Consider the following 12,183-nt stretch of genomic DNA (forward strand, 5'->3'; position numbering starts at 1 on the left):
GTTGTTCACAAATCTCTCCGTTCGTCCACCGGGTTCGGCCATTCCTTGTATTCACTACCCAAAGTCCAAATGGCCGGTTTCAAAATCAGGTTTCTCACTCAAGTCATCAAGCGTGCAAGTCTGTATCTTGTTCACAAATTAAAGTCGAATCAATGGATTGTTTAATTAGGTTTCCGTGTTCTTTCATCATAATGTGCTTGTTCACAAATTAAATTAAAGTCTGTATCAATGGATATGTCGGGAATTCCCCATTCCCGATGGGGCCGAGGATGGGGGTTGAATTTTTACCCCGATACCGGGGACGGGCCGGGGACGGGGGCTGCCCCACCCAGTTGCCATTCCTAATGACCCAAATGAAAACGACATAACATGACTCGACTGATGGACTCTGTAGATGTAGACCCAAAATCAACTTTTCCAGGTTGTTCATGACTCTGTCCAAGAGTGTCCAGCAGATATATTCCATTCGCCTCATGGCCACTCCCAATCACTTTCTGAGACTCCAGATCCTGAAAAACACAGTAGGAAGGAAAGAAAGTTACACAACAATTCAATGACTTAGTTAGGCTAATAGATAACAAATTTGTATTTATCTTGGGTACAAGAAGAGCAGAAGGAAGTACTAAGGAATCTGTAGACTTGATGGTTCCCTTGCCAGAGGTAGGGGCAAGAGAGCCATTGGCTAGGGTGATTTTGTCACGGCCAGGAAGTAAATCATAAGAAACAAAGTGGAAAGGTTGGTCATATGATCAGAAGCACCAGAATCAATAATCCAAGGGATCCTACGATTACCTGAAATAGTTGAATGATTGGCAGAAGCCCGTATACCTGAATGAGCAAATGTAGAAGAGGTTGAATTTCTTTGAGGGTTGGAAGAAGAGGCCACACCCTCTAGGTGACTGATCATCCTCCCAAACTTCTCATATTCTGCCTTCATAGCTGCTAACTTCTCTCTAGCATTCATCTCTTCAGTTTGGTATCTGTCATTATCTGAACCAGCAGCAATATTAGCACTCCCTGCCTTCATATTATCTGACTTCTTTTGAATTCGAAGAGGAAGAAGCTCAGGGTGCAATTTCCAACACTTGTCGTTAGTGTTTTTTGGCTTCTTACAGTACTCAAATAATTTCTTTCTTCCCTGAGCTACTTGGAGTCCCTGCAACTCCCTTGGGTTTCACTCCTATATTAGCAAAGTGATCATTTAGACCAGCCCCTTGGACATGGACAAAGAAGCACTATCCTTGGATAAACTATTTTGCTTTGTGATGTCATACTCTGGATTCAGCATTGTCAAAAACTCAAACACCCTGTTTCTCTCAACAAGTTTCCTGTAGGTCTCAACATCATTAGTGGTGTCCCAGGCTACAACTTCTATCAAATCAATTTCTTGCCATAAAGGCTTCAGCATTGGGAAATACACAGCTAATGGTTTCTCCCCCTGTCTCAAATTCTTCACATCACTTCTCAACTTGTAAACCCTGGCCACATTTAATTTCTGGGAATAGGTTTCAGCAACACTATCCCAAATTTCCTTTGCTGAATTCATCCACAAATAGTGCTGACTAATCTGCGGTTGCATTGAGTTTACAAGCCATCAAATAACAATATAATTTTCTTGCATCCATTTTTCATATGATGGATCATCTTCTAAAGGAGCCTTCTTGCTCCCGGAGATAAAACCCCATTTGCCTCTACTGCAGATATGAATTTTTACCGATTGTGACCAAGCCAGATAATTAGTTCCATCCAGCTTGACTATGGTCACAGCCAGTAGGGAGTCTACAGAGGCTCCCGGAACCTGTCCGGATTCAGCAACATGCTTGTTTTCAACTTCTGAAGGGTTCATCTTCATAAATACTTTGAAAATAACTTCTAACAACTTCGAATAACAACAAATGAAGACAGAACAAAAACTGTGTTGTGAGCCAACCTCTATGTAGCCGTACTAGCTACCTGCGTCACACCTGGAAGCCGGGAGAAACAGAGAAATCTCAGCCTCTCCTTGTAGACTTCACAGAACACCAATCTACATGATGCAATCAGATTTCTCTAGAAAATTAGGGTTTCGGGCAACACACTTGAATCTGTCAGAAGGACGACAAAACTAGTCCCCTTCTCTCCAGAAACCACTAACAACTGGGCTGAAATAGGTTTCTTTAACTATTCATACGATTCAGTTCTCCATACACATTGTGTAATGGAAAAAAGAGGTGAAAAGAGGGAAAAGGCGAGCCTGCTCTGATACCAAGAAGAACAACAACCTTTTGAAAAGAAATGACTGTTTAAAATATTGCAGAAAATCAAAAGAAAGTAGCAGAAATCAGGTTTCAAGAAGAGAGAAGAAGAAGAAGAAGAAGGTGGCAGCAACTAGGGTTTGGAGAGAGAGATTTTCGAACATAATCTTCTCTCTTACACCCCTAATTCCATTTCATTAAGTTAAACTTTAATAATTTACAGAGAGGCCCCTAGTTGGGCAAAAAATTAAAAAACATAACACAAGAAAGAATAAAGCCTAGATTAAGGCCCATTACAGCAAATAACATAAAAAATAAGGAAGGATAAACAGCCTATGGGCCACTCGGCCCATCTTCTCTACAGTATGGATGGTCCTATGTCACTTTACTGTAACAACAAAGCTGCCATTAATATTGTGGTGCCAATCTGATGTTTTTTTTTTTGATAATTGTGGTGCCAGTCTGATGTTCCATGATAGAATAAAGCACATAGAAGTGGATAAACACTTTATTAGGGAAAAACATGAAAGTGGAGCAACTTGCAAATGTGTTTACAAAGGGACTTCATCACTTGCAACACAATTATCTTTGTGACAAGTTGGGCATGATAGACATCTATGCTCCAAGTTCAGGGGAAGTGTTGTATTTCTTACTTTATGTGTTGCAAGGGCACTAGTGTCTTTTTACCTTTACTGTAAAGCCACTACATATAAATATTAGAGTTGGAGCCACCAGGCTACCTTTTTGGGCTCTAGATCAATTCTTCTCTTCCCTTCTCTTCTCTCCTACTTCTCCCTCCTTTCTTCCTCCATTCTTTTGTTTTCCTTTGATGATAATATATACATATATTATATTATTTATCTATATGATGGCGTGCCATGGGTTGACCTTGCATATTTGTCCATAGGTAAAATTGGAATAATTGTTGGAGACTCAAATGATGGATAGACAAGCATGATAACTTATATGTTATTTTTTGGATAATTAAAAGAAATTTTATTAACAGAAAACAGCAGAGAGTACAATTGGAAAGAGGGAGGGGTAAAATCTCTTAACCCTCCCCAAGATTCATATTCATGTTACAACATTGCCCAAAAAAGACTCTCTTCCCACCCCTTGCTTGACAAGTGAGTCCGCAAATGAATTTACACTTCTGTTAATCTACTGAAACTTGATTTCCATGTCCTGGGTCAACTGCTTAAATTTCTTTTTCTCATTTAAGAACTTCAAAAATCCAATCTCTTCCCTTTGCAGCCAGCCAATGACGAACATTGAATCACTTTCCACTATCAGTTTTCTGATATTCAGCTGTTGTGCTCTTTTTACCCCTTCCAGACCGCCGAGATTTCAGCTCTTAATGAATCCCCACTACCAGTGAAGATCAACTGATTTATTGAGTAATTGGTGTAAATAAGGAATTGATTCTTCATGTTTGTTTTTTGTTTTGCCTTTTGTTTTAATTTATATTGAGATGGTAACATGGTAAATAATTACACATTATTTCATTCAACATTATTTACAGCTGAAGCAATTTCATTGGAAGACTCTTCAATTTGGAATACACATGGAAAAACCTATGAGATGTGGATTTGCCCCCTCGTTTACTCACTTATTGGTTATAGCAATGACATGATTTTAAGGTATCCTATTTGTAATCCCGTACAACTATTTTATACAACTTTCAGGTTTTTTTACTTGCATTCAATTGAGCATCAATGCTCAGTTGTTGATTGCCAGGCTGATTCAGTAGGTTTACATGCCATTTTCAGGCTTTGTCAAGATATAGTGCTTTTAAAGGCTGAAGTTGCTGAGCTTCTATTTCCGAACATCTTTGCCAATCTAGCAGGCCGGAAGGATTTAAACATTGATCTTTGCAAATTAATCTCTCCAAAGGTTTTAACATTGATTGGTTTCTGATTGTTCTTTTTGTTCTTAGTTTGCATGGTGCTTCATTATGTTCTGCATACTGTTTTATTTGCTTCCTCTTATGTTTAAGTGCTTTATATCTAAACTTATGTGCTAAATGAATTTATTATGTTATGCTTTGTGACATGCTTTGCAGTCACTCTATGTATGTGTGGTTTGAAGAACACCTCCTAGTATGTTTTGCCCCAATGTTTCCTCATTTTGCCTGTCTTCCATTTATTGCATTTACCCTTATTTTGCAATTTTTGATCTCATGCAGGCTAAGGTTTTATTTATGCATCAGAGAACAATATTCCTATGTTAGTTATAAACTGAATCACCAGAGTTAATTAAAAACCTGACCTGGTTTAGGTCATATTGAGGTCAACCCTAACCTAACATGAATTTTTGAACCTGGGTTAGGTCAGGTTCAGGTTGGTGCTTTGGGAGTACAATGCTCATATAACACTAGAAAATTTTTCCTTCAAACTTAAAATTGTTGATGCATATATATATACATTAATGGATGCATTATTGCATCCATGCATGCATGCATACATACATACGTACATATATACATATTTATACATAAAAATATGAAGACATGGCTGGTTTGGGTTGCGTCAGGTTGGCCAAGGCTTCAACTGTAACCCAACCTGAAGTTAAGTTGGGTTCATTTTTGTCAATGCTAACCCAAACTTCAATCCAAACCGACCCATCTTGCCTTTTTCAGGTTGGGTTTGGCCTAACCTTCCAATGATTCTCTTTATAGTATTAAGTAGAATATGAGATAAACTAACTGCTCTGCAAGAAGAACATAATGGAGAAAAGTGGTACCTAATAATAGAAGATCATATAGATAGTGCTGCCATGGATTGTTCAGGATCACTTGTTTTGTGGCAGTCTTACACTCATTTTGAAGGTCTCCTACTTCCTCCTACCCAACAAAATACCGTTTCTACTTTTTACGCAGTATCTAACAATTCAGTCCTCATAAAGGGACTTAACATCTTCTTGCATGTTGATTCATATTTGCATTTTTCCTTTACAACTTTTTTACTAGAAAAATGGAAAAGGGGAAACAATTTTACAAGCATGTCTGAGCTTATCATGATCTATCCTTGGGAGAGAAACTTCTACGTAAGCTAGAATGCTTCAATACAATTTGGCAAAAAGGGACAATGTAGCCATTAATACCATCAACAAATTTAAAAGCCGTTGGGGTTATGAAATTAGGCCAAGGGGAACTATATTCCACAATGTTAAAAATCCATTAACTTTAGTCAAACCTGCGGTTGGACTTATTTGTTTGAACCACTTAACTCTTTTCCATTAATTTATTTATGGCGGTGTACTGATATGACAGGGGGAGAGGGTGGGCCACTGGGCCTTGGCGCAATGGTTGGGTTGCTCCATTGGGACCTGAGTGACCAGTGTTCAAATCATGGAAACAGTTTCTCTGTATGTGCAGGGGTAAAGCTGCGTACATCTATACCTCCCCAGATCCTGCATTGGTGGGAGCCTCGTGCACTGGGCTTTCCTTTTTTACATATGTCCCTCCCCAGACCAGAAACAGAGGCCTGTGCAGGTTGATTCCTATTCAGTTTTTAAATCATTGCTTGGAGAGAGGGGCAGAGCCACATTTTTATGGTAAAAGTTCCCCCATTAGGAAGCTATATGAAGTACTGGAAGATTGATCAACTGGTTAATGATTTCTATGGATTTTGAAGAGCTGAATATGATCATTTCATGGGAAACTAGAATGAAATGCTTTCCAATTATTCTTTTGATGTTTTATACTATCTACATGTAAATGGAATTCCATGTTTTAGCTCATTAACCATGTAAAGTTTTTACTCATTTGCGGGTTTTCCCTTTTAACCTATTAACACAATACTTCTTACCGTTTAGAAACAGTCAAAATTTGGCTAAGGAAGCCTCTGAGATATCTTTCCAGTTCCTCCCAATATCTACCCTACCTAAGCTGTTGAGAAAGATCATGACTGATCCATGAGCACCATAAAGTTCATTCTAATCATTCAGAAAGATCATGATCTATCCTAAAATTTCTTAAGTCTTTCCGCTTCCAATGTATGGAAAAATGTTATATTAATCTTAAAAATTTGACCTCATTGTGTCCTCTAAGACTAAAATAAATAGGTCGTCATCCCAAAAACTATTCCTGTGGTTGAAGGAGAAAAGTGACAAGTAGCCCCCGGCAACCACATGGTGAATGAAAAAATGGTGGTGGGTTGATTATTAGACAGCCCTGAGCAATATCACATCAACATTAAACCTAAATTACTGCAGTGGACAACCCTGAGCAATGAAATGAGTAAATTATATTTAGATAGATGTTACTTGGGAATCCTGGGCCATGACATCATGTATGGAGAATTTCCAGGAATACTAATGGTGCATTTCACTTGTATATTCAGGCCTTGCTGGATATGTGACTCAATTAAAGCAGAGCTTGAATTCTTTCTATAATAGGTCTGTCATTATCCTTAAGCATGTGATTTAAGGGATGATTGTGGAAGGAGACTCACAAATAGTGAACATTTTGAGGGCCCTTGAAAGCTTAGTTATCATATTACTATTAGATAAGGAAGATATTTGACTTATAGAATACACTCTTTCCTTTGGGTTTCAAGATTAGCCAGTATATTTCTGATTAGCCTGCTAAGAAGGATGTTTCAGGGGATATTAGCTACCAGGTGTGGAGAATCTGTACACGTCATATGCAGTGAACTCTATGCTTGTTCTCTTTCTATCTCTAACAGGGGATAACAAACAATCATAGGCTGGTTAAAAGGAGAAAGTTAAGGACCATGCCACTTTGGATACCAGATTAGGGAAGCAGGGCATATTGCTAATGTGATGGAAGCTGTTTTTAGTTGGATCCCCTTGTCTACTGATTCTCCTGCCAACTCTCTAACAGTCTAACTTTGACAAGGAGTAAGCAGAAAACATCTGGTTTGGTTTGGCTGTACTTGTAACTTGTAAGATAAATATATATAAATGTACCCTGTCGACACTTTCGATGTTTCTTTTTCAGAATACATGCAGATAAAAACATATTGTACTTTTTTCCTGGCACATAGGTACTATGGTATATATCATTTTGGTACTAGGTTTTAAGAAAATCTTGGTCAATTCTGTTAAATCTACACCTTGATCGAGTATGTATATGAATATGTATGTGTATGCAATCAATCGAATTGGTGCCAATATAGAATCAAAACATATACTTGCTTCTGTGCAGGTTCAAGAGAATATCTTTACAGATTTGAATGATATGACCAAATCAATACAGATTATGTTAAATGTGCTAAATGAGCTTCGTCTATGCCATGTAATGGAAAGAGAAGCCTTGTCTCCAACACCGCTAAACCGAGAAAGTTCAAAGGTGATTTCTTATTTAATTGCCTTTATGAACTCTTGTATTCAATGTGGTTCATAAAACGAGGTGGAATGTGTTACTAAAAGTTGTTTTGTTCTTATTATTCATTATACATTTGTGCAATGATATAATTAATATATGCAATTGCCTTGTACATAGAAGTTCATAATATTACACTTCTTTATGCCTATAAGGTTTATGCTTTATCTCAGATAATCTGGCTAGATCAACTCTGGTATCGCTTAATGTTTAATATCAAAAAATGTCTTAAACACGTGTGCCTACACACAGAGGTATCTGTTTGCAGTTCTTAAGTCATTAGGATAGAAAATTCTGGTATTTCAAGTTTTTTTAGAAATATTTGGCTTTGATTCTGAAATTTGGGGTCAAAAACTGTGGAACTGTAAAACACAACTAGATCATGCTAAAACATCTGGATCATCCACATATTGACTCTGCAGACCACAGAAGCCCATATCCCACCTTTTGGTCACATAGCAAGGGGTTTAAAGCTGAAAATTTTCCTGTGAATCATGGGTGGTGAGAGATATATGTGGGTCCCTTTTGTACCTAAGTAATCTTGCCATCTGCGTTATAAATTAATACCTTTGTCATTTTAGGCATCATTTAATAGCATGACTAGCAAATCAAATATGTATTTCTCATAAATGGAGAACAATCTTAATAGATAGCTCAATAAAATTACTTCCATTTTAAAGTTTGCTTAATTGTAATTGTTGTGAAATTGTTAATGTTGAGTGTTTTATCTACTAATGTTAGTGATATCATGATTCTGCAGCATAGTAGACCATCCAGTTACGGCTCAAGATCTCGTGCCACGGCTGAAAAAGCTAAGGATCAATCTATTGCAACAAGTGCAATGGGAATATCAACATTATTGTGGGAGAAGGTAAGACATCTCATATATGTATGTATGTAGATTTTGATATCTTATCAACTGCAACGAAAAGGGGCTATCACTTGATGTAATTGTAAAATCTTGGGCTGTCAAGCTTGAGAATGCTTGTTTGAGTCTGAGAGCTGCCACTTTGTGCAAGAAAATTCCAAAGTAAGGACCATTTCCAGTCTACCCGTCCAAAGACCCTAGATAGCTGGGACCATCATTGGGTAATGGCCTTTTCTCATCAACTGTGGCAAAAATATACTTGAAACCTGAATTTGATCGAAGTCTGATAGGATTCGAATCCAATCTGTGATCCCCAAATCCGATTAGGTTCAGATTTCAATTTTCATTAGTCAGATTGGATTTGGATGTTTCTGAATCAAATTTGATTACAGGCTCTGATTCTTCTACAATTAAAATAACAAATATGATAGGTTTGATTGTCCACATTTTCTCATACAATTTGTTATGTTTCCAAGGTGTATTGGCTTTCCATTGATTATCTTGTGGTTGCTGAGTCCGCAATTGTGAGTACCGTACCCATTTATTATCTTAGTTTGTGATTACCTGGTATTTCTCCTTAAAATGTTCATGCGTCCTCATTCTGGTTGTACTTGGCAGCGTTGTGGTTCATACTTCACTTCTGTATTGTATGTTGAGCATTGGTGTGAAGAGCATTTCAACAGCCTCATACTGGGAAACCCCGATTTCTCCCATCTAGAAATGGTAAGCAGCCCTAAAACTGGAGGGAGAAAGTTATAGAAATTAAATACCTTTTCTTTGGTCATTTTCTTTCACATAACATTGGATTCTAGCCCATAGTTATGAGAACAGCCACCATTCTTGAATATCCAAATTACCAGCCGCAAAACTAAAACATTCAACAGGTCATGACTCGGAAATCCGTCAAACAGCCACCTCCTTATGACAATGCTTCTTTCCCTTGGAACTAATCATCTGAATTGTATTTTCATCACCATGCCACCCAAAGTTGGCAGTTTCCCTACAAGGTTACATCCATGTCTTAACCTTTTATTTTGCTGAAAATTTTATTTAATTGAAACTAGAAAATGAGCTTGAAGAGGTTCAATCATATTTCAAGGTTTTTTTTTTTTATCTTGATTTTGTTCTCCTATGTTTGCACCAAATTATATAATACAAGAGTTCTATTGACTACCTTTCATTTCTTTTCTAGCTACCAGCTCATATTGAAATACTAATTTCAGCAGTAACACAAATAAATGAGCCTGACAGTTTATATGGGATCATCCAGTCACATAAGGTTAGCCCTTCTAGCAGAGCATACTTTTTTCACATTATTTTAGTTTTGTAATCACTTGTATTGTAGGATGTTCATAGTTGGATGTAATTATTTTGCATGCCTCTGAAAAGCATTTGGTTTGTACATCTTTTGTCATGCTTCTGTGGGTTGGCATACTCTTCCTTTATTTGGTTTGGAATTAAAGGCTTTTTGTGTATTTTCCCTTATTTATAGTAATGTTTTTATCTGCTTGCAATCAGAGGAAATTCTAAAGCAATGTGTTTTGCACCTTTCTTAAATATTTTCCTGCCCTTTATCTATTTAGGCATTTTCATGACTGAAATTGTTTGCTTGGATATTGATCTTTCAATATTTTCCTTTGCACAATGTTAATTAAAAATATGGAGATTAGACAATGTTAAATTAGTGACTGAAGTACAATACATCTCCTATTTGAAGTTTAGGATAGTTCTGTCAATCTGTCATTGTGAAAATCATAAATCACTACGAGAAAACTGAATAAATAACTAGACTATACATCACATCCAATTCTAATCGATCTTTTCTGGTTTGAATCCTTTTGTGCGAAAGCCTTATGGTTTTGAATCTATATTAGTTTTGTCAAGGGAGACTTGTTTTAAAAGACCTTACTAAAAAGAAATTTATTTATGTTAGTCATATAATTTGTTTATTATTTGCCTTTCAGTTAAACTTGATTATATCATCTTGGCTTCTATTGTACAAGTGGTAGATTCTATTGTTTTAAGTACATATATGGTAGATATGGATTAAAAATAGAGATTTAGCCATCCACATTTTTTTACAAGTTTGTAAAAATAAAAATAATCTTATGATTGCAATCTACAGTTTGATACAAGGTCTGCCAACTGATTGGTAGATGGGTTAGCGAAGGGAGGTGTGAATAGAAATTCAGAGAGGTAGCATGCCCTAACATGGGTCTGCCAAGGTCTGCCAACTGATTGGTAGATGGGTTAGTGTAGGAACATGGTTACCTAACATGGGTGGCTAGTAGCATTCCCTTAGTTTACCCTTGTTTTTACGAAAAAAAAACATTTTTCTCTTCTTTTTCATTCCCAAAAATCTAAGTTCTCTTCAGAGAGGCAGAAAAGTATTTAACTCAAACAGTCAGCATTTGATGTCATTGATGCTTCTTTGGAGAAGCCAACAACACTTGACATTGCTCAGCAGGATAGTCCCAAGATTGCAGGAACACTGAAGATGGATTATATTCTGAAGTGATTCCTGAAACAATAGATGTGGTTGATATAATGCTTGCTTCTCTGATTCATGATGCTTTGTAGGAAGGAAAAGTTAAGCTATTTTATAATGGCTATCAGGCTGTTCTACGAGGAAAAGAAATAAAGTGACCAAGATGCTTTCTTAGAGGCAAATAATGACCATTCAGCTGTGCACAGAATGGACGCTGGTGATGTTTCCTTGCATGGAATACCAGGAAGAATAGATGTCTATTAGCAGGGTAGCCCTAGAAAATTGACAAATAAAGATGAAATTATGAAAAAAGAAGAGAGGTGGTGGAGTTTTGGGGACCTCTGATTGTGCTGAGATAAGAAGAGAGGGAGGAGCTTTTGTGTTGTGCCAGATAAGGAAAGCGACAAAAAAAGGCAAATAGGGTTTGGTAGTAAAAATAAATAAATAACATTTTAAGATTTTTTAAGGTTAAGTTGAACATGATGGAATTATGGGAAATAACATAATTGATGATGAAGTTAACAATGTATTAAGACTAGACCTCAAACATGAAATAGATAGGATTTCAGAATATTTGGAAGTACAAAATAAAACATTATGGCACAACTTGAGGCCATTGATAGGATTTTGGAAATTTATGGAAGAAAACAAGTCCAGAATGACCTTCAGGTAAACATGGAGCTTATTGTTCAGAATCTGGCATAGGGGGGAAATCCTTGTATTTTATTTGTTTTGGTGCTGCTGCCTTCATGCTATGGCTTTGCTCTGGTTGCTTTGGTTCTCTTGTCAGAGCTCTTTGCATTTTATACATGTTATCTCTTTAATAAAGCTTTATTTCAAACAAATCATTCTGTTTTCAACTGCACATATTAATCAGGACCCTGCACGAGATGTAGTAAATAATTCATATTTTCTATCCCTTATAGTTGTGCTTTCTGGACTGTACTTTTTTCCATGGTTTCAAATGTTGTGAAATTTCGCTAATGTCGCCCGACATATATCGATGTCGAGGCTCACCGGCATGAAAATGGATGGTAATATAAAAATTACATTATTTCGGTCGACATTTCCTATATTTCGGAAATGTCAACCAAATCGGTCCAAATAACCAAAAAAAAGACAATTTTTCCTATTATGTCAATAGGATGTCAACTAATGTACATTAACAATATCTTATATTAGTATATTATATTAATATAAGCTATTCCATTAATAATTTCTATTTAATGTTTCAAATAAAATATTT

The 12,183-nt window shown here is 36.6% G+C and overlaps 1 protein-coding gene across 3 annotated transcripts in view; it reads left to right on the forward strand.

The window, feature by feature from the left end:
* ATM (Serine/Threonine-kinase ATM-like protein) overlaps positions 1-12,183 on the forward strand; it is a 151,152-nt gene that overhangs the window by 99,117 nt on the left and 39,852 nt on the right. For all 3 annotated transcript variants that reach the window (XM_088902617.1, XM_088902618.1, XM_088902619.1), the window contains 7 exons: positions 3,757-3,874; positions 4,004-4,127; positions 7,405-7,548; positions 8,342-8,452; positions 8,926-8,973; positions 9,068-9,172; positions 9,642-9,728. In XM_088902617.1, the coding sequence (XP_088758743.1) occupies positions 3,757-3,874; positions 4,004-4,127; positions 7,405-7,548; positions 8,342-8,452; positions 8,926-8,973; positions 9,068-9,172; positions 9,642-9,728 (737 nt within the window). The remainder of the gene's footprint in view (positions 1-3,756; positions 3,875-4,003; positions 4,128-7,404; positions 7,549-8,341; positions 8,453-8,925; positions 8,974-9,067; positions 9,173-9,641; positions 9,729-12,183) is intronic.

This window comes from Nelumbo nucifera, chromosome 4 (assembly GCF_055504915.1).
Source record: "Nelumbo nucifera cultivar China Antique chromosome 4, China Antique-T2T, whole genome shotgun sequence".
Taxonomy (NCBI): Eukaryota; Viridiplantae; Streptophyta; class Magnoliopsida; order Proteales; family Nelumbonaceae; genus Nelumbo; species Nelumbo nucifera.